Below are 23,015 nucleotides of genomic sequence, written 5' to 3' on the forward strand. Positions count from 1 at the left end.
CGGCCGCTGTGGGTTTAATGGATGTCAAGCTTATTTACTGGTTATTCCAGTTATGTGTATGGAGAGGAGGTGAAGGGCTCAGCCTACGTGGTGTTTGGTTACGAAGACCTTCAGGGAAAACGTCACACCTTCTCTTCCTCACTTAAGAGAGTGGAGGTACAGTTTCACCATTATTTTGAGTGAATGTAGTTTCCTTTGTGCATAATTCCTATTCCTAATATTACTATTTGCATGGCATATTTTAAGAATAAGACCAGCTACATGTCCCAGACCTGTTGAGATGTGTGAACATTTCTTTCTTGATTGCATGGCTAATTACATTCTTTTCTTAGGGCTTGAATACTCTGCAAAAAGCTTGAAAGCATCACTCCAATCTCCTCCTCTTCTGCTTTTCTTTGAGCTTTCAGGAATCCAGTAACACAGCAACTTTAGAGTTCACACTAGAAGTATCTAACCCATGTTCACTCACCAAGTCAGATTTTTTGGATTTGTAAATAATTCTGTTGACCCCAAGAAAACACCATGTTATTATTAGTTTAATCAGAATCTCAGGTTGACTGTGCCATATATGAGGATGTCTGCATGAGAGTGGGCAGAAATACAGGCTTCACTCTAATTGGTTTATGTCTCCAAGCTGGCAGCTGGCACAGTGACCTTATCTAAAGAGGACATCGGAAAGGACATAAAAGAGTTAGTGGATTGTTCCATCTTTGTGAAGGCCACAGTGTTCACCCAGACTGGTGAGTGTTTTCTGCGAACTAAGCCTTTGTTAATCCACTTACTAATGAAAGTGGGGGGAATCACTATGGGGGCTCCCGAGTTGCTGATGTCATCGAAGCCTCTCTCACACTGTGACCCAGCGACAGCACTGTGCACCCAGACTGAGACCCCTAAAGCTAGCAAAAACACAAAGAATTGGAGAGGAGTTGTCTGCACTCAAGTGTCTGTGTGGTTCTAGTTTCCAAGTGATCAGGTAGAGAACTTTGCAAATGAGCATATTTGGAATTAATTTCTGAAATGCTCACATGGCTCCACCCACCCTTAATCAGGAAGAGCTGTGCCGTAGACTTGGAACAACACAATTCGTTGTTGCACTTTGAAGAAACCAGCACAGGAAAGGAAGAACTCAAGCAAGTAGAAATAAATGACCTCCTCCCATTGACTATGGTGATACAGTGGAAGGAATTGTCCCCTGCTCACTGGCGGAGGGCCCCTAACACCACCAAGGCAGCCCTCTAATTGTTCCTCTCTCCCTGTCTCATCAGCACCACCTGAGCTTCTAATTATGAGCCCTATATTACATTCTCACGTGAGTCCCGTTTGTTCGTCCATCGGCTTCCCAGCTAAGGCATTATCTTCCTATTTTTAAAACCCTTGGAAAATTTTTCCTCTCAGCTCCCCCTTTTCCCTTTTCTCATATGACCCTTTAGTCAGTGGAAAAGGTTGTCTGAAGTCCTACAATATGTCACGAAGCGTAGATCAGGACCATACGCAGATGGCAGAATCTGGAAGGGAGTGAAAAGACACGGGGAGGAGATGACTAGGAACTGGGCAGGTTGACGAACAGGGGGGCGTGACGACTGTGCACTGGTGCTCGGGGGCACCAGGCGTACAAGTCCAAAGGAGTTCAAAAGGTAAATCCAGGGCGAAGTCCAAGAGTCCAGAGCCGGGTGATCCATCCAGGACAGACAAGACAAGGTTTAAAAACCGGAGCCGGATCCGGTGTCAGGACGGAGAATAAAAGTGGGTTAACAGGGCCAGGCACTCCCAGCCTCGGACCCACATGGTCAGGATGCTGTGGTGAAGCCTATGCCATCGGGTCTCTCCTGGACCCGCTAGTAAGCGTGCTTCCGGGCGACCATCTTCCACAGCTGAGCCCAGAATGGTAGGAGCGTCTGGCTTAAACAGGGAGGGGCTAGATAGGAGGCAGGTGCACAAAATCAACTAAAACAACTAAACGATGGAGCGCCCTTAAGAGGAGGGATTTACAATCGTGACACAATGTTACTCTGTCTTTATTGCTGCATTTGAACAGCAAACAATCTTTCCTTCTTTCTTTGTAGGCAGCGATCTGGTTGAAGCAGAAAAAACAGGAATCAAAATTGTTACATCCCCTTACAAAATCCTTTTCACCAGGACAACCAAGTACTTCAAGCCAGGCATGCCATTTGGAGTTACCGTAAGTGTGGATGGTGGATCCAATGAGACTTTTCTGTTAGGTGTAAAAAATACCCTCAAAGACAAAAGTACATGCATTTTTAATCTGGAACACATCTGGAGACTCTATTTGCTGAATGTAGCTCACCTGGAGTCTTCACTAGGGCTCAGTAGTACAAGAACAAGTCTTTGTCCAAGACACTTTGAAAGAGAAAGATAATGAATACTATGTTTTTGTCCCATGTGTGTTATGTCCCATGTCCTAATTCATTTTACCGAAGTGGAGTTTTGAACCAAAGCTCAAGAGGGACGACAGCATCCGAGAGATCCCTCACCTCCTTCACTTGTACTCATGATCCACCATGAGGTCATTTCCTTGCTTTTCCCACTTTCCCAGCTTGATCACGCTGGATCCACACGAGGATCCTTACTTCCCAGCCAAAATGGCTGAACATCTCAATAAACATTCCCAACACTCACTGGAGGTTTCTATGCCTCAAACTAATAATTAATGGAGGATGGGGGGGGATCTTGAGTGGCTGAACTTTTTAAGATGGAAAAAGAAAAAAAGAATCTTGTCTAAAGGGTTATAGTACATGGCATCACAGTACCAGAATCACCTCTGACATCAACTGACTTCACTATGGGATGTACAGGATACAACTGATATCAGCTGATCTAACTCTACGAGATGCACCTTTGACATTATTGCACTTACTAAATAAATAGCTTTCTGCACCTAATAATTACCATTGAGGAAGGAAATGGCAGTTCTGATGTGAACCCTCTGCCCTGTTCTTCTCCAACTGCAGGTTTACGTGACAAACCCAGATGGGTCCCCAGCTGAAAGAGTCCCTATAATAGTGGAGCCAGAGTCACGGAGGGAAATCACAGGAAGCAATGGGATGGCCAAAGTGACCGTGAACACGCAAGGGAGTGATACAGTGAAAACTTTAATTGTGAGTATTTGTCTCTACCCAAAACCAGCAGCTCTCCATTGAACAGTGGAGCTTCTGAGACCAGGACACACATGCTGCTCTGTTGCTCTTTTTAGTTTCATATTTAGGGGCTAGAGTGGCACAGTGGTTCTTTGGATAGCATAATCAGCAGGTTTCATGGAGGCAATCACAGCACCTTGAAAAAAGAGATTCCTGCCTCATTTCTCTGCCCCTAGCAGGATTTTTACAGTACTGTATATGAGAGAAGAATTTGGCATCATACTAACGTTTTACATATTTTCTTGGGTGGGGGAGGGGTGAAGAAAATATTTTAAATGGCATACAGATCTCAAAAGTTGATTTAGTGAGAAAACAATTCAGTTTTTCCACTATGAAGCCCTGCTTGTGAATTAGAAGAGAAGTAGTGGTTGAATAAGAAAGAGACAGTGGTTGCCTTCTTTGTTTCCAGGTGAAAACCCAGGATCCAGACCTTGCTGATGGACATCAGGCACAGAATCAGATGACCGCAGTGGCCTATGCTCCTGAAAACCCCAGCTCCAAAAACTATTTGCACATCAATCTGGCAAACACAGAAGTAGAGCCCGGAAAGACAATCCCTGTGTTCCTGTTGTATCACAATGACCAAGGGACACAATCAACTTCCATTCAATTTTTCTCCTACTTGGTAATAGCCTAGAACACTTGCTTTTGTTTTTGTGGCAACTACTTTCTAACTTGGTCCAGGTCTATTGGGAAAAAATATCAAAGAGACTGTGTATCCAATAAGTACTGTAGACCTATGTCTCTTCTACCATATTTTTTAAAAGAGCGAGATGAACTAAATAGTGTTCTAGCATCTAGGTTCAATCTAAAGCTTGACAATTCCTGTTTGGTGTTGCTTCCTCACCAGATTCTCAGCAAAGGCCGAATCATTGAAAAGGGTCAAGTCAGATTTCAGAAGGAGACAATCCTAGCTGTGCAATTACCTGTCACAAAAGAAATGATCCCCTCCTTCCGTATAGTGGCTTACTACACCTTAACGCTGGGGTCCAAGGTGGAGATTGTGTCAGATTCAGTTTGGGTGGACGTAACAGATACCTGTATGGGGAAGGTGAGTGCCAGCATGCACAGCAAGCTGAGAGAGCTGTATGCCAGGTAGGACAAAGGACTTTCATCATATTCTCCTCAACTGCATTTGATGGACGCTCCTTGGTTCAGAATTATGGTGAACCAATATTGTCTTGATTGCATGATGAACTCAAAAAAGGCCAAACGGGAAAGTGTGACCTGGGTCTGTCTTCTGCTCTATAGCTCGAGGTGTCTTCGGGAGACAGAGATCAAGAGTACAGACCCGGAGACAGTTTTAACCTGAAGGTGAACGGGGACCCTGGTGCCAGAGTTGGCCTGGTTGCAGTAGACAAGGCTGTCTTTGTCTTGAACAGCAAGAACAAGCTCACTCAAACCAAGGTACTCTCTTCATAGATGATTGGGTTTATCTAAAAAATGCAAGACGTTCCCAATTTTTAAAAAGCTGGCAATTTGGCGATATGCACATTTCCTGATGTTCCATTCCTCATTGCCTGATAGTAAATGGGACAAGATCTGAAAACCGATCTTTCATGGGGGACAAGTGTCATGTGAGATTGGTCAATGTCCATGCATGTTTCATTCAACTGCAGCACACCACCCATCATCAAACTGACCTGCTGCCATTGTTTACCCATTACTTAGTAGTTATCTGGGCACCAACATGCTAAAGGAATAGCCTATTGATTTATTGTTTCCTCTGTGTGGAGAGCAGGGCCTTACCTACACCTGTTCTGTAAAAACACAGATTTGTAGATCTTAGGTGTTGATCAGATCAGTTAAGCTGGTTTCATTTAAAGGAAGTCGAGAGTTCAACGGAATTGACCTGAAAATTGCTATATCTGTCAAAATCAAAATCATCTAGCTCTGCTTTTCACAAATTCACTTACAGTACTTGCTCCAAGCCATTAAAGAAATTGATGATGGAATTACTGATGGGTGCCCACAAAACCTGACCGGATTGGGGATTTCCAAGACGGAGCAGGACCTCTTAAATTTAGAAAGATAACAACCATTTTACAGATCCCATCTCTCTGTCTTTCTGGTAGATCTGGGATGAGGTTGAGAAAAAAGACATTGGCTGCACCGCAGGTGGAGGAAAGAACAGCATGGGAGTTTTCACTGATGCTGGGCTGCTGTTCAAATCGAACACTGGAGGAATGACCACCACTAGGCAAGGTAGAGAGAATCACAGAGATTAAATTATTTCCTTGAAAGAAGCAGTAGGATTAAGATAGGTTGCTTTAAAGTTGCTGAAATGGAAAAGACATGGATGTAGGTGGAGGTGCATTGAAAACCAAGAACAAGAGGTATCACAAAAGTTGAAAGCTGTACCCTGGCTTCGTAAAAAAAAACACCTGGATGAGATTCTCAGATCAAATAAACTGTTAACCAGTTAAGTGGCTGGGTGGGTCTAATGGCACCTTCTTGTTTGCAAATGTTATGTTTCAGGGTAGTAGGAAAGGAGTAACAATGAGTTTGCCTGCGCAGGAGTTTGACTGTTTTATTTATAGTCTGTGGGATTCCGATTTGGAACAAGAGTAAAGTATAAAGAGGCTTATGAGAAGTCGATAGAAAGAAGGAACTAAAAAGATGCGTAGGTGTTGCCTAACGACTACTGTTATTTAAAGCTGCCAAAAAATGTCAATGGAAAGTTGATATTATCTTTCCGGCTTCCACCTTGACAGATCTCAAATGTCCCTCCCACACTCCTCGCAAGGTCCGATCTATTCTTCTGTCCGAAGACAAGGTTAAATTGGGTGAGTGCTGTCCCCTCCTCCAGTATCTTTCATAAGGGTCTTTATTTTCTCCTGCCCGGAGAAAACGTCGAGTCAATTAACGTCTGCTCCCTTCCAACGGTAGAATTTATAGGAGTTGGCCAACCAGCCATCTTGCGCTCATGCTTTCCAGAGAGCCAGATCCAGGACGAGCAGCTCAAGATCTGCTGCCGGGATGGGATGAAGGACATCCCCATGGATTACTCCTGTGAGCGGAGATCGCAGTTCATCACGGAAGGACCGGAGTGCGCCAAAGTGTTCTTGCGCTGCTGCACCGAGATCGCCAACAAGAAGAAGCAACTCTCTTCCAGCCTGGTGCTGTCTCGCAGTAAGTTCATCGGCTCATTGCTACAGAGAAAATATAGCATTCCTTCTGATGTCACTAACCTGGGGGACTGTATTAGAAATTACTGGACAATCCAAATTCTGATTGAAAAGAAACAACGGGTTTCTTATCTGTATTTTGTGGCAGGTGAAGAAGACCTCTTACCTGATGATGAAATCCGCGTTCGAACCAACTTTCCTGAGAGCTGGCTGTTTGAAGATTTCATTCTGCCACCCAGAGGAGATGCCACGGGGTACACTGAGGGTTTATAGAAGGGGTCGGCAGGTTGTGAAAAAGCATGTTGGCTCTTTTCCTGGGCATCACAGCAGTTGTGTCTTCAGCCCGTATGAATGACTTTGCACCTCGGGCTTTAAGAGGCAAAGGCTGGTGCTTTGCAGGGATGTAATGGAGAAAAAACCTAAGTTACTCTTTTCTTTCTCACTTTCTGCCTCTTTTTAGATCTTCACAAATGATCTCGAAGGCTCTGCCGGACACGATCACAGACTGGGAGATCCTGGCCATCAGCTCATCCCCCATTACAGGTAAAGGCTTTTATTAGCCCAGATGTACTGTCCCATGAAAAATACTCGCTGCGATTATTCTAGTAGCATAGATATCACTTGTGTTCATTCTCCTGGAATAATATTTTTATGTTGGTTTTGAGGTAGGATATTCGTGATACATTCCACTGTACTTTTCTTAATTAATATTAATTAAGGCCACAGGACCTCTAGCAGCAGCTGGGAGGACTGTGGTCTTGATGACACGAGGAGCAATCTAGGTGGCCTGGAAGTTAGTTTTGAACACCAAAGCCACTATTCACTTCCAGAGTGTAGTATGTCGGTAACGCAGAAAGACGGAAGATGTCGATGTTGCTGAGTCAATGCAAAGAGCTGTAATTAAGGTGATCTCAGCACATTTGTTATCTAGTGGGAACAGTTCTGTAAAGTATTTCTATATATCCCCATCCCTGGGTTTACAAACATAATGTATTCCTTGAAAACTGTTTGGAAAATAAAATTCATAAGAGCACTGAATTGTCAAAGTAAGAATATGATAATTGATGAGCTATGATAATTACCCTATTTATCCTAATACAGTGGTTAACATGATAAATAGACAAGATTAAATATATAAAATCTGAGTGGTCACACTATGAGAATGGTGTCTTCCATTCAGCTACAAAGGACCGACCTTACCTGTAGCCAAAAATAGGTACAAAAATGCAAGGATCATTATAGCAAAAACTCTTGAACCCGGTGTTTGCAAAATAGAGGGACAGCTGTAGTGCCAACTGTATGTGCTAGGCTGTTGAGTGTTGTGAACACTGTAGAGAAATGTCTCAGAGTGCACAAAGTGCAAGAGATTCTCTACAGAGACCTTGGTGTCACAGGCATCTGGTTCATCCTGTTGTCAGGGCTGAGGTGCAGTGGCAATTTAGAACAGCACTGCAAATGTGGGTTAGATTTAGCAAAAATGCTAAATGCACTTAAACATTGCAGAAATCACAGATAAACTAAAATGCATGTCTGTGGGCTTTAGTAAAACAGAATACTATAATACTATGGTATATTATTATTATTATGTAATATTATGTTAGAATACTTTTGTATACTGTGGCACACTAAATTCTGTATTTACTCCACTCCCTCTGCCCTGGGTTAAGATTGTGCAGGTACTGGCTGAGTAAAAAGTCCCTTTTAGACCTTATGTCTTCAGATGTCCTCCCTTACCTTGTATTGGACTTGGAGAAACAGTAGACGAGAGCATTATGGGACATATTGATTGGGACAAGCATGACTGGAGAGAACACTTTAGTGGAACCGGAGGACTACACAGAATGTCACATTCTTCACTGTGGTGGAGGGAGGCATGGCAGTTTCCTGAGGAGAATAACATTACTGGACCTCTCCTTTCAGGACATAGGTTTTAAGTAACTTGGGTCCATGGGGCTCCTGTGTTTCTGTGAGTATCCCTTAGGTGTAGATCTAGATCACTGTTCATTGTTGGAGAAATTACAATTATTTAGGACAAAATGCAGTGGTGTCTTGGTGTCCCTGCAGGCATCTGCGTGTCCAGTCCCTTCACCATAAGAGCAAAAATGAAATTCTTTGTGGACCTGCGTCTGCCCTACGCAGTGATAAGAAATGAACAAGTGGAGATCAAAGCAGTTCTGTACAACTATGATACTGTGTCAATAAAGGTAGGATACATTCTCAAGGTCCCCATGGCTGTGTTGTTATACTGTAATGACTACGGGTTCGCTCAGGATAAAGGAGATGGTGTAGGCACACAAGCACCTGCTTGTATTTCCTTTGACACAACAAAAACCAGCTCCAGGATTTACACACACATTAGGGGACAGACGGAACACGTACACAGATTTAGGGTGGTAACTCTTTAACGAACTCTATACACTTAACTTATGGAACACTAAGCTTCAGAGAACACTTTAGCTGAAACAGGTCTATTTGCATGAGTAGGGTCAGTTGCTGGTCATCTTACGGACCCCCGGACTCCCCCCGGCTACAACTCCCAGCCAGCACTGCGATACCGTCAGCAACTGTGTGCACTTCCTCCTCACCACCGGGCGACGGCACTATAATACATATTGAGCCATCTTGTAACCAGCCCTTTCAGTTATCCACTCATTCCATTACAGCAGCAGGACTAAATAATGGACCATCTAGTTCAAATACATTCAAGTCTCAGTCACAGCCATCTAGAGTGATGATCACAATGATCCAAACAGCACAATATTGGTGCACCAACCAGAAAGGAGGATTTATAGTAATCTGAAGGCTTTTCTTGATCCGTTACTGATTATCAGCTGCAAGCTCAACATTTCCCCCCTTGATTACTGAAAGTTGTAAAGAAGAATCAGTAAAACCCAATCCATCCATCAAGCCTTCATAGTATCCCTCAGATGCTGCAGACATTGGAAATTCATCAATGCAAAATGGCACAAGTCGCAAGACAATTCAAAAGTGCATGCAGTTACTTTTCACTGCTGTAGAGGCTATTGTCATGTCACAGTTTTCACAGGTGACAAGAGTCAGTGCCATGACTACAGTCACTTGAACAGAAGCATTTAATCAAAAAAGGTGGATCTTGGCACTTCCTTCCAAAAGGGAACCCCAGACCTACTCCCATATAGAGATTTGATCTAGCCCCCCCAGTGCAAGGAATTTCTCAAAATCAAATTGGAAATTTAGTTTGAGGCACCCCAGTCATTTTTGTAAAGGGTGGGTAGACCCTGTGTAATAAGGTATGCATGTTTAGCTGACTTCAACTAGGAAAGAGGTGATCTTTGAAACCATTTTTTTGTGCAATACGGATGTATTTTAAATAAGAAAATGCCCAAGTATACAACAAGTATGTGTTTTGTTGCTGCAGAGCATACTGAGCATCGATCTGATAGCTTTCTTTTTCAATTAAGGAAGGATCAATGCTCTTCTGCTCTCTAGGTCCGAGTGGATCTGATGAGAAATGATGAAATCTGCAGTCTGGCCAGCGACACAGGGAGATTCCGACAGGACGTCCGTATAGACGGAAAGTCATCTCGGTTGGTTCCCTTCACCATCATCCCTCTGGCTTTGGGAGAACCGGAGATCGAAGTGAGGGCCAACGTCTATGGTCAGTTAGTCGGAGATGCAGTGAGAAAGAAGCTGAGAGTCCTGGTGAGTGTGACGGCCCAGGAGAGGTGAACAATTATTCCTCAAGACCTCAAGAATAAAAAGAACAAGTTTTTTTTATCTTATATTGTCGATGATTTTTTAAAATTAAACTCATCGAAACAGGAAGAATCAGAAAAAATAAAATTAGATTAAATTATCGTTATGGCAAGTACCTGGGGAGGAGAATACTGTAGCAAACATGATCTCAATAGAACAGCAGAAGTTAATATTTAGCAGCATATGGAGTGAGAAAACAATATTCTTTAAGTAGACAAATAGACCACACCAGAGTTCCAGCTGTAGCTAGCTTTGGTTATCTGAAATCATTAGCATTTTCCCCAACATTGGGTTTTAATTTGGAAAAGAAAAAAGTCAGTTTATGTAATGCACACTCCAGTCATTTCATTCTGTGTGCCTAATTGGCTCTGCTTGTACAGTGGGTGCTTTGAAATAGCACCCGAAGGGCAAACCCAAAGGTTCATCCAGTGCTGAAGAAGTTTAGCAAGATCTGAGCCACACTGATTCTAATCGCTCATTTTATGGAGCATGATTTTATTGTTTCGCTTCACTGTAACTCTTCTTGGCCTGTTCTTAATTTGCCTTTAGCCAGAAGGTGTGAAGAAGACTGATGAGAAGATAGTGATTTTGAATCCCTCCGAAATGAGCGGTAAGGGGATCACACTCTTCTTGACCACACCCCGAGTGCAATGTTCTCAACCCGTTACAGTACCAGCATCCCGCCACCAGAGGGTGCCCAAACCAATAGTACGTACCTCATCCACTCTGGGGAGGCGTAGGTTAATCAGACCTTGTTAACCCACCACCACGCCTCCCCTCCAGCCTAGTTAAATCCTCCTCCCTGTTTCAACTTTGCTCAGTATTGGGTTAGGTTTTGAGAGCTATACATCTTCTCCTTGAGATATCATCCTGGGACTCCTTGTTTTCTTGGACTTTAGGCTTGCTTTTGACCACGATTTCTGGACTTTGTCTTGGATACCCTTTGCCTAATTTTACTCTCAGTTTATTGACCTTTTTGCTAGTCTTTTCAAGTTCAAGTTTATTGTCATTATACCCATACACAGATATATGGTATAACTAGATGCTATTTAGCTAGCTCTCAGATGGTAAGTAGTACAAAAAAACAACAATACAATTGTTTAAGAAAAGAAAGATTAAGACAACAGGCAATGTGCAAAACAACAACAGGAAATGGGTAATGTGCAAAATCATACATCAACAGAATGAAATAAAGGATAGAAAATTATGTGGAGTGAAATTCTTGATGTGAGGTAAATTTCAATGTGTGTTCATCTCACCCTCAGAAATTTCTGCTTTCCCAGTGATCTAGTAATCCGGACAGGGTTCATCCCTTGCAATTTGCTGTTCAACAGCATAACACAACCCTGGGAACAGACCCAGACCTGCCCTCTGATGTGGCTGTGACCAATCCCTGATCTCACTACCTCAACAGCAAAAATACTTTCCTCCCTTTTGCACGGCCTGTACATTCCCTCCAATTCCCTTTCCCTTAGTTTCCTAACGCACAAGGATCTCAGTTGGTTCCAATGGCGGGTCTGAAGGCTCTATAGCAGCTGTGCTTTTAAGCTGCAAACTGAATGAACAAGTAAATGCATTGTTGCGTTTGATAACTCATTCTCTTCATTACAGGTAGAAAGCAAGTTTTGCGATTTGACAAGATATCCGTGGGCTCTTTCACTCCAAACACAGAACCACTGAGACACATCACAGTGACAGGTAATTCTTCAGCCTCTGAGGAGTTTCTTTAGCTGATGCACTGGTATAAAGGCTTCCAGCAACACAGCTGAACAATGCAGTTGTGGTCAAATCCAGTTCTAGAGTTGGGGACCTTTTGGTTCCTGTATTTTTGGAAAACTGGGAACCCCTCAGGACTGACCAGAAAGCTCTGAAAAAAGGCATTGTTCTGAGATTTCCCTGTCCACACTTGAAGATCTGGCTGTCTTTGGTGATGTCCAGTAGATAACGAGACCCACCACTGGTGTTTGTCACACCTGAAAAATCTAAATTAATTCAGATTTATTGGTCACAGCACTGTACAAAGTATATAGAATAATAATAATTGTATATACTATAGAACTATAATAATTATAGAACATAATAATTCTATATACTTTGTACAGTGCTGTGACCAATAAATCTGAATTAAATTTGATTCAAGTGTGACAAACATTTTTATTGGCAGGTTGCTGGTGGAAGACGTGTTAGTGGGGCCAGTAGGGGGCGCTCGCCTTGCGGTCTGTGTGGGTCGTAATGGCCCAGGATAGTGAGGGGGGATACTGTACTGTACAAAAGGCCCAGGATAGTGATGGGGGACACTGTACTGCCCTTCAGATAAGGCCTAAAACCAAGGTCCTGACTCTCCGTGGTCATTAAAAATCCCAGGGTGTCTCTTGAAAAGAGTAGGGGTATTACCCCAGTGTCCTGGCCAAATAATCTTATTAGTCCTCCTAATAATCCCCCTCTCTGAACTGGCTTCATCACTCATTACTTCATCAAAATTATTATTATTATTATTATTTTTTTATTATTAACTAGTTATAAAAATAATTAACTATATTATTAGTGCATGCTCAGCCTAGCTATATAGGTTTTGTTGTATCACAAGTCATCAAAATGGTGAAGGGTGAAAAATATATTTCTAATACAATCCATGGGAATACAGAGAACATAGTAATTTCACAGGCTTGTTATTGTCCTCTTTCCACAGTTTCCTTAAAAAGGCCAAATCTGCCTTTTGGAAATGACATCCACCCTTGACGCAAGCTACATGCATACCAGTGACTCTATCCACCTCATTCCTTATCTGGTCCACCAACCAGCAAAAAGATCACCTCGGCTACTGTATCTATCCGATAGTCAGCCATCCAAAATAGGGCTTACACCTCTGGCCAGAGAAGTTATTTTTAAGAACCAAGAACCAAGGATTCATGTGTTTGTGTCTACAGGGGACGAGCTGGAGGAAACTATAAGGAATGCCATCAGTGGCTCTGCCCTGAGTAATCTCATACGACTGCCTGGAGGTTGCGTGGAGCAGAACCTAGCCTCCATGACGTTTCCGGTCATAGCAATGCATTACCTGGACAAAGCCAAAGCGTGGGAGAGTGTCGGAGTCCAAAATCGGGAAAAGACCATTAACTACGTCAAAATCGGTATGACTCGTGCACAGAAACTGGGTGCTACTCTTTAGTAAAAGCTGCCTAACAAACTTCTTAGTCTCCAGGCAGTTGTGATTGTTGTATGATGGTACCGATAATTTGTTCTTTCATTCCCAGTGCGGGGCCAAGAGGACATACCAAGCTTGAAACAGCCGATTGATTTAGCAGTTAGCAACAGAGACTGTAGCAGCCTACAAGGCCTTAATCTTTGAAATTCTGAAGATGTTTTAACAATCTAAAATCCGGAAATATCTTGCCAGATGCTACAAGAAGGAAAACGTTAAAAGGATGGTGCTACAGAGTCACACAGTTTCAGAGAATCTGCCCTTCTCACAATCTTTCCTTCCCTTGCAGGTTATTCCAATCAGCTGGCTTATCGCTTTCCAGATGATTCCTACCCACCCTACAGTAAACAGGCACCAAGTACCTGGTAATAAGACACAATACATTGTGTGTGATTTTTTTCATTTTCTTAAATATCTGCGATAGACTGGCATCTGATCCAGGGTGTATCCTGCTTTGTGTCTGTTACTTGCTGGGATAGACTCCGACTCCCCTGCGACCCTATGATGGATAAATTAGTTAGGAATTGGATCCAATACCTGGACCAGCCGATTAGTTATTACCTACTGTGATAGGTCCCTGCTTCTGGCTTCATGTTTCAAGACTGCCGTGGCGTTTGGGATGAATCATTAAAAATACAGAGATTTTCCAGCAACTGAAGAAAAGCTCATTTAAAATTTTTCTTTCAGGCTGACAGCGTATGTCGCTAAGGTGTTTTCTGTAGCGTATCCCTTTATAACAATAGAGGACCAGCATGTGTGTGGACCACTCAAATTCTTGTTCCTGAAAAAACAGCTGCCCATTGGAGCTTTCACAGAAGACGCGCCCGTTACTGGTCGTTATATTGATATGGTATGTTGCAACATATACATGTTATGACCATTAAGAATTTATTACCAAGCTGTGATTGCTGTTAATAGAGGTTAGTGTGGATGAGAAGGGATCTATAACCCATACTGGACAGAATTCTCTCATTTATCAATCATTCCTGCACTCTGATCAGAATTTCATCCCTTATCAAACTTTAACCAACACAGATCAGAACCTCGTTGTGTATCAGTTTTCGATCCACACCGATCATAATCTCATCATCGGTCTTTCATCACCACTGATCAGAATCCCGTCATTCATTCGCCATTTATTCATCATCCTCAATCCACAATTATCAGAAATATATCATGTATCAATCTTTGATCAGAATCTCAATCATTGATCAGCCCTGATCAGAATGTCATCATTAATGAATCTTATAACAATCGGAATCCTTAATCACTTGATCTCACAGATCAAGGTTATTTATACATGGGCAGTGCAAGTCTAGAAAGTGTGTGAAAGATCAGCTGGGCAATTTTCAGTTTGCTTTTTCAAATGTCCTTAAATCTACAAATCATCCCTTCTTTGTAGAAGAAATCCATCACCTTTCCTAATCCAAAAACTGACAGGCCAACTGAACTTAACAGCTACAGGCCAGTTGCCATTACATCTCTTCCAGTGAAAAGCCTGGAGAGAATCTTAGAGCTGTACATTACAAAGAACCTTATTGACTTCACTGACCTACTGCGTACAGAGAAAGCATGGGGGTGGATGATGCAATACTCACATTGCTAAATCTGGTCTATCAGTATGCTGATCAAGCAAGGTCATTTGTAGAATATTATTTGTTGACTTTTCCTCTGCAATTTACACAATACAATTGCACATACTGCAAAATCTCTTTCATACAATGTGTCGTAACTATCTTCTACCTTATTTTGTTGTAACACTGTTGCACTGACGTCTTGGTTGGTCAACTTTTGTCTGTAATTGTGTTGGGAGTGTGCTGTAAAACGGATTTTCACAAACGGAACAATAAAGATAGAATTGAATTGAAATTGAATGGTGTATACTGTTGCAGCAGCTAATCCATCACATGTCCTAGTCCAGCCTAAAGATCTCATTGTTAGGGGCTCCTCCAAATTCAAATCACATTGCACCTGTTTAGCAAGAGTGATTGACTGTTAGTGACAGAAAGGGCTGAAGGTTTAGTAGAGAGTCACCATAGAGCTGTGTTTCTGTGTACAAGAGTGACAGCAAATGAAAACGACTAGAACCAAGCAAAATGTGAAACTTTGTCACAGTTGTGCTCGCATACTGTTACGGCGAGTATTACGAACCCTGTGCAGGTCTCTGATGGAGTCCAAGGTGAACGAGTCCTAGATGCGAGGCAGGAGAGTAGTCGATTGGTCCAGGCATACTCGAGTCCAGAGAGGAGTTCTAGGCTAACGATCTGAGAAGGGTGAGATGAAAGACTGGTCGATAGGTACAAGCTGGAAAGGGGTCCAATAGGCGAAGTCCAAGAGAGCAGGATATTGAAGGTCGTAAGTTCCAAAAGCTCAGGAGGCAGAAAGATTCCTAATACCAAGCGTCGGTTTGGAGTGAGCAGAAGGTTTAAAAAGTGCAGGAAAGGGTGTGGAATGCAGATTGAATAATTAGGGACAACTGGTGCTGGCTGTGCTTGTAACACATACTGCTATTCTTATGTACAGCAAGTTGAGATCACATATAAAAGCTGTTATTTTTGTTTTAAAGAGTTTACTTTTCTGTTTAACTGAAATTATTATAGTAAATTATTAACTTTGCCATGTCAAGTTTGATGCATTTAATGTTCTTAAAACTACCTCCCTGACTTGTGGAATGCAGTACCCTATAAAATCGGTATTTAATTGAGGGAAGTGGACTTGTTACTTTTATGTTTCAGTTTTGTCTGTTGATTTTATTTCCCTTCAGGGAGGGATAGCAGCAGGAGAAGGACAAGTCTCTCTCACAGCCTTCATCTTAATCGCCACAGCCGAGGCTAGAGGGATCTGTGAACGACATTTCCTGGTAAGAATTTAGGAGCGTAGAGCACCTTGTAAAATTATTCACTCCCATATTCTAGGAGTACAAATGACATACAGACGTTTTTGTAAAGTTAACTCTCCCTAACTCTTTTTGCAAGATATCCTATAACAAAGATTGTATCCCACCTCTTTTCATAACCATAAAAATAATGCAGAGTTCAAAAGGATAACACACTTTATATGGCCGAATAAAGCTGAATATAAACAGTTGGCAATAACAAACAGAATTCAAATGAATGTGTACAGAAAATCCATAGACAGTCGTAGTTCCCAGAAAAAGGACAGAAATTACGAGTTCTGGGACAGGTGCAACGGACACAACATTTTGCCAATTGATGATAACAAAAATAAGAGACTGGCATCCAGCACGTCCAACAACTAGAAAGATCTCTCCCAGTCCGAATGAGGTTTTCCATAAAAAAAGTCCTTGTAGTCCCATACAGAAAAGGAGAAAAACATTAGAGTTGGAGATGGCAACATTGGAGGGTCAGTGTGTTTAAAGGCCTCAATGAGCCAAAGCCCCAGGTTCAGCAAAGGAAGTCTGATTTAAGTAGAGATACCAAAAAATGAACACGCATCAGCCCAGGTTAACAGCTGCGCTTCACAACCTGCAATCTCCAACTTAACTTTTTAAAAGCATTATAGCCTCGCAAATCAAATGACACTTCCACCAGAATACACACACTCCTGTCTCTCCTGCATGGCCATAAGTCCTCCTACCTGGAGTTTTAAAGGGACAGCATCAAAACTAAGTACATAATGTGGAAAACATTCATTAACACGTTTACATAGTAAACTGTTTAATGAAAACTGAACTCTTTCGGCAGTAAAAGAAGTTAAATCAGTAAAGTCGAACGAAAATAAATGTCTTGATTGCCTAAATGTTCATTGATCTCTATGATCTCTTTTTGCCGGGGTGCAGAGCTTGCCTCAGAGCGTGACAAGATCTGCTGAATTCTTGAAGACCCATCTGCCTACCCTGATGCGACCCTACTCTGTGGCCATCACAGCGTACGCTTTAGCTTTGAGCAATCAAAATGATGCATCAACTCTGCTGGCACACCTTGAGAGATCGGGCACAGGTAAACATGTTCCATGTTAATGAGAGCACACAGCTCCTGGCTTTTGAAAAGCCATCCCAGACTGGACTGCTTTTCTTCTGCATATAATCCCTAGCTATTGGTACAGTAAGCCATCCCAGACTGCCCTGCTCTTCTTCTGTACAAAGTCCTTAGCAGCAGGTAATTCAATCTGGACTGCTCTGCTCTACTTTGGCATATAACCCCTAGCCATTGGTAAGGCATCCCAGACTGCACTGCTCTTGCTTGGCACAAAACCCACTTGCTGTCAATAAGCCTTACCAGACTGCACTACTCCTTTTCCTTTGATTCTGTTTCAGATGGAACGTATTGGAAAGACAGCCAATCCCGCTGTTACACATTAGAAGCCACCGGCTACGCTCTGCTGGCGTACCTGAGGCTGAAGAAAATGGATACAGCTGCCCGCATTTATATGTGGTTGATTGAACAGGGAAATTCCCAAGGTGGCTTTGGATCGACACAGGTACAAACACTAAAGCAAAGATCCCCCCCTTAAGGTCCATCTCTTTGTAATGGGGTTCCTTCTGCCAGTCTTTGTGGCGCATAACGTTCTTCTACTTGCAGAAAAATGAAAGCCACCTTTAATTCTTAAGGCAAGAATTCCAACATACTTGTTACACATGGCAAATCATCTCTGATCTTTAACTTTTTTGTGTGCAATTGAGAACCAATTCTTGTCTTTGCTGCTGAGGCAGGACGTTGTGATGAAGAGTAAGACCAGTAACGACAAATGTAAGGCTATAGGAGTAGGTCTGGCCTAATGGAAAGTGCCTTAAAAGACACTGGAGCTCCTGTTCTGTGGCCAGCTGAGTTCCAACCAACCTAACACAGAAGGGCAGAGAGAATTTTTGATCAAGGTCAGCTCATGACTCAGGCAGCCTATAGTCAAGTGACAGGTTTTTGGATTGGACAGCAGGAGCCAAATGGCTCCCCATGCCAGACAAAGCAGGCAGCTTGGCTTGGGCACAGGTGATTCTACTTAAAAGTCATGGGCTCTGCTTTAAAATATCGGGAAGTGGGTGGTTAATATGCTGTAAATTTGCCAGGTGAACCTCTGTTCGGGAATGTGGATGCAAAACGGGTTGTGCTGTACAAACAACTGTTACGAAGAGAAGATAGCTGGTAATGAAGATAATGGACCCTACGCCATGGTTTTGGAAACGCGGAGTAAAAGTTACCAAACCTTTGCCGATGGTAATTAAAGGAAGCGCGGTCAAATGGGCTCTGAGCGGTGTTCTCTAGAAGCCGGGTTCCAGATCCAGAATTCATAATCAAAAAGGGGGGAAAGGTGAAGTCCGTTATCCAGAAAAGCACTATCCGAGTTGTCAGGCGAAGCTCCAAAGACGAGATCCAAATATCGAAGTCAAAAGTTAAGCCGCTGTCACGAAACCAGGAAAGCCACATGAAGCAGGAAAAAGCACAAGAAGAGTGTAGTTGAGCTCACCAGGAAAGTTCCAATACTGAGCATGGAGTGAGCTGTGAATTAGGCTAAAGTAGTCTGCCAAGTGGAGGTGTGTCGGTAAGCAAAAGGTCCGATTGGTTATCTTGTTAAAGATGAATTAGACCTTCCCCTGTAGGCTGAGGTAGACGCTCACGAGCGGGGTACCCTCTGTCGTCGGGGAACCAATCTCGTAACAACAACTGAATGAAGAAGTGAGCGATGGAGGAGCATGGTCTATCCTTACCCTTCTTCGAAAACTGTTGTGGATTTCTGTCCAGGAGCTATCCTGCCATAATCCCGTGTTGAATGCTATTTATTGGTGGCTGTCTGGCTGCATTCCCTTGCAGTCCACGATGGTGGTGTTCCAGGCACTGGCGGAGTTTAGGATTCAAGAGGAAAAGAAGAGCAACATGGAATTATCCGTGGAGATCAACATAGCGGACATAAGAAAACCCAGGTGGCATTTCAAACTGGGCAGCTCATCACAGGCTAAATCGGAAAAGGTAAGACTCCTGTCCCTGCAGCTGAAAAAGCATGAGATAATGTTAAACCCAGTGGCAGAGTGCCTTGGGGGAGGACTGCAATGACTATCGGCCACAAAGACGACCCCACAGTCATTGCTGTGGTCTGCACACACTCCTGGGACTCTGTCACATTCCTAATATCATGTAATGACCTCTGTTTTTTCACATTTAACAGATAAACACTGACAAAGCACCTCTTGCAGAATATAACCCCAAACAGGGTGCAAACATGAACATTGAAAAACACCAGAAAGGGTTATTCAGCACTCAATGACTTTGCCCTTTTCCTGTTGCAACTTTAAGTGCAGTTTTTGGCACATACTCCACTGGTTTTGTTTTATCCATCTATTCATTTTCTAACCGCTTCAGCCAGTTCAGACTAGCAGAGGAGCCACAGTCCATCCTGGCAAGCAACAGGCCCAAGACGGGATCCACACTGAACAAGACACTTGTCCTTCAAAGGGCACACAAACACAGGCGCACGCGCACACACACCAGGACCAGGACCAGTTAACGTACCAGAACGTCTCTGGACTGGGATGAAATCCACACAAGCACAGGGAGATCATACAAACTCCTTAGCGCCTCAGGTCTGGAATTGGCCCCGTCTCTGTGAGGAAACAATGTTAACCACTGTGCCGCCATGCCTCCATGCTTATTTTATACTTCCTTTAATTCTTTTCATGTTTTTTTCATAGGTAAAACTTGATCAGAACTTTACTGTGGAGGCCACAGGAACTGGAAGAGGAAAGCTAACGGTAGGCTTTTCAAATGCTCAGTTTGAAATGTGTTTTTACCTTCATATATAAAGAGAAATCAAATCAAACAAATAGTACTCAAGCTTTCACAAGTTAAGATAAGTTACTTTGTATTTAGTATTTCTGTATGTATTCAGCTGTACTTAGCTATGCAGCTGTATTCCTAACTATTTGTAGTGTTAATCCAACACCTAGCTACACTATGCAGTACCATTGGTATCTTAAAAAAGTTGCATGCGCTGCTATTGGACTTACTACAAAGGAAGAGATGTAATTAGGAAGGAATAAATGTCACTTGATATCTGCAGTATCTGCAGTTAAGTTGAATTAATTGAAAAGTCTGCATTTCAGCAACCTTACTTTCCTCCTTAGATGAGACTATCCTGTTTTTTTAATTTTCCACTCTTTATTCAGCACCTTGCTTTCAAGCACCCACTCGGTGACAGACCTGTCGGCCAGCACAGGGAGCAACCGAATGAACAGACCCTGTATCAGTGTCACATTTGTGCACTGCAATTCATGCACAGCAAAGAGAGGGCTGAGATAGAGGCATGGAGTCTATACATTGTGGCTAACGAAGGACAGAAGAAGCATTTAAGACATTTTGATAACATCACGCAATCTTCATCAGCTTTTGTGTGGTCTTTGTAGAATCTATTTCAGACAGATAGGCTCATTGTTACAGTCTGATCTGAGCCGACTGCACTGCAAAAAAATTGCAGATGTTGGGAATTGTATGCTCATTCGCCTTGCCATGTGGTTGGTTCCTTTGCAGGTCGTGACTGAATATTATGTCCTCCCCAGTGGTGAAACACAACATAAATGCAAGTCATTTGACCTAGAGGTTTCCATCAAAGAGGCAGCAGAGCGTAAGTGTCCTTTTCTTTCCCCTGCCTGTTCCTCTGTAGGGTTTATCTTGGGGTATGTCACTATTAATTCTAACAAGGCAGCCGTCATTGTGTAACCACCTTTGGTTGGTTGGGGCATCAAGTGCACCATCTTACGTTTTCATGATTGTGTTAAAAGTGTTATTTGGAATAATCAGTGCGCAGGCGTGCACTCAGATTAAGTAGATGCTTTGCACGTGGGAGCTGCACAGCACCATGCTGCCTCTGTGGCTCAATGAACTTCTAAACTGGTTGAGACACAGATGCAAAGACACATGACAAAGAGCACAGAAGAGAGCGCCTGCTAACATCCTTGGAGACATTTTCCCACTACAAGGTTGTCTCGAGTGCGAAGTTAGACAGGAAAGGTTAAGAGACGGATGGTTAGACTTGAGGGTGGAGGGGAGAAGCATATCCTGAGGGCAATGTCTAGCCACTACTCAGAGAGCACTCTCCAAGGATTGGACTGGTTCTGGAAAGGGAAAGGGAAGACCAGAAAGAGCAAAGGTTAGCTCTCCACATTGGGTTGACTCCATAAGGTTAGAGGCTCTTGTGTGGAAGCCAGTGGCCACTGCTGAGTACACTAGGAATGTATTAGCAGACCTGGCTGCTGCTGTGTCATAGATGCAGATTTGAGCAGTGGTTAGCATCCCCGGCCAAACAGGATTAGCCAGGAGGGGTTTACTCTGCTACTTCTAACTGGATATTCCTGGTTAATGTTCTATTACTGGCTTAAGGTTACTTTTAAGGTTTAGGAAACCCTTGAACTTAAAATCTACTTGTTACATAGATTGTTTGTGAACACTGAGTGTGTAAGCCCTTGGAACACTCCTGATGACTGGGGCAAAGGAGCCCTGACCTTAGCAGCCTGCTGAAATTTTCCCCAGCAGGGATATTAAGCAAGACATCAACAGTTTTTTCTTTCCTTATCTGTCTTCTACTTTGCTCTATTTCGCAGGCAAGGCACCAAAAGGAACAATCAGGTCCTACACTCTGGATATCTGTATGAGGTGAGACTGCTAGTCCACATTGTACCAGGTCCTACACACTGGATATCTGTAGGTAGTGAGTCTGTTAGTCCGCACTGCATCAGGTCCTACACACCAGATATCTGTATGAGTTGAGAGTGCCAGTCTGCAGTGCATCATCCATATCCATCATCCATCAGTACAATGTCATCACTTCTGCCAGAATCGTTTTATATTGAACCCCGAGTACTTTAGATGTGGTTCTCACTGAGCTCGTGAAATGTTCTGAGTATCTTAACTTAATACATTAGAATATATAAGCAACCACTGTCTTTAAACATATTAGATCTGTAATTTTAACTCCTGACCCCGGAGGGCTGCTGTCCACCTGGTTTTATTCAGTACTGTAGGTAACCTGTGATCCTCAAAGAGTGAAGACCTGAAAGAGTGGTAATAAGGATTAACTTATTTAAGTCAAGTTAGTAAGTGCCCCGGGGTGAAATGAAAAAACAGAAAAGACAGCACCCCCTCTAGAACATGGAGTGTATATCGGTGCATTAGCACATATTAGGAATCACTGGCAAAATAGAATAATCCAGAAACTTATCTCATTGCTAAATAACTGCAGCGCAATGTTTTTTAAACTTGTTACTTTGGTGAATACCTTTGTGTCTGACATTCTGTGCCAGCCGTACTCTGCACAGTAAAAGACACTCAAAATCTGTATGATACAGTGTTAAAATAACCTTGGACTGCCTTACCTGTGTCTTGTCCCCAGGTACTTGGGTGACCACGATGCTACCATGACCATACTGGACATCTCCCTGCCAACTGGCTGCGTGCCCTCAATAGAGGAGCTTCAAAATGTACGGAAATGCCACACTTGGTTTGACAAACTACACTTTCTTCCTTGTAACATTTCAACTTTGCTTTTAATGTTCTTGGGCAGAACGGTGGTGAATGGGTAAACGGTGCTCCTATGCAGACCTAGAGCCCTGGGCTCACTTCCAGACCTGGGTTGCTGCAGTATCTGCGTGAATTTTTGTATGTCATCTCTCTGTTGTGTCAGTTCCCTCCCACAGGCAGAGACATACTGGTAGGTTAATAAGCTTCTGGGAAAATTGACCAGGGTGTGAGTCTGCAGAGCAGTGGCTCTGTGGCCAAGGATCTTGTGGCTGGAAGGTTGCCGGTTCATTGTTCGAGAGGGCAAAATTGGCGGTAACCATATGGCATATCAACC

The 23,015-nt window shown here is 43.0% G+C and overlaps 1 protein-coding gene across 2 annotated transcripts in view; it reads left to right on the forward strand.

Annotated features, from left to right (window-relative positions):
• The window catches only part of LOC148833597 (complement C3-like), a 38,943-nt gene that overhangs the window by 8,059 nt on the left and 7,869 nt on the right, over positions 1–23,015 (forward strand). For both annotated transcript variants that reach the window (XM_088916283.1, XM_088916284.1), the window contains exons 8-34: positions 51–156; positions 635–740; positions 2,064–2,179; positions 2,970–3,116; positions 3,565–3,780; positions 4,006–4,206; positions 4,407–4,562; positions 5,231–5,360; positions 5,870–5,941; positions 6,093–6,287; positions 6,432–6,537; positions 6,744–6,826; positions 8,348–8,487; positions 9,752–9,964; positions 10,568–10,628; positions 11,630–11,716; positions 12,946–13,149; positions 13,510–13,585; positions 13,908–14,070; positions 15,985–16,080; positions 17,020–17,179; positions 17,497–17,660; positions 18,986–19,141; positions 19,861–19,920; positions 20,696–20,789; positions 21,766–21,817; positions 22,554–22,641. In XM_088916283.1, coding sequence (XP_088772409.1) covers positions 51–156; positions 635–740; positions 2,064–2,179; positions 2,970–3,116; positions 3,565–3,780; positions 4,006–4,206; positions 4,407–4,562; positions 5,231–5,360; positions 5,870–5,941; positions 6,093–6,287; positions 6,432–6,537; positions 6,744–6,826; positions 8,348–8,487; positions 9,752–9,964; positions 10,568–10,628; positions 11,630–11,716; positions 12,946–13,149; positions 13,510–13,585; positions 13,908–14,070; positions 15,985–16,080; positions 17,020–17,179; positions 17,497–17,660; positions 18,986–19,141; positions 19,861–19,920; positions 20,696–20,789; positions 21,766–21,817; positions 22,554–22,641 — 3,448 coding nt within the window. The remainder of the gene's footprint in view (positions 1–50; positions 157–634; positions 741–2,063; positions 2,180–2,969; positions 3,117–3,564; positions 3,781–4,005; positions 4,207–4,406; positions 4,563–5,230; positions 5,361–5,869; positions 5,942–6,092; positions 6,288–6,431; positions 6,538–6,743; positions 6,827–8,347; positions 8,488–9,751; positions 9,965–10,567; positions 10,629–11,629; positions 11,717–12,945; positions 13,150–13,509; positions 13,586–13,907; positions 14,071–15,984; positions 16,081–17,019; positions 17,180–17,496; positions 17,661–18,985; positions 19,142–19,860; positions 19,921–20,695; positions 20,790–21,765; positions 21,818–22,553; positions 22,642–23,015) is intronic.

This window comes from Atractosteus spatula, chromosome 5 (assembly GCF_055471065.1).
Source record: "Atractosteus spatula isolate fAtrSpa1 chromosome 5, fAtrSpa1.hap1, whole genome shotgun sequence".
In the NCBI taxonomy this organism is placed as follows: Eukaryota; Metazoa; Chordata; class Actinopteri; order Semionotiformes; family Lepisosteidae; genus Atractosteus; species Atractosteus spatula.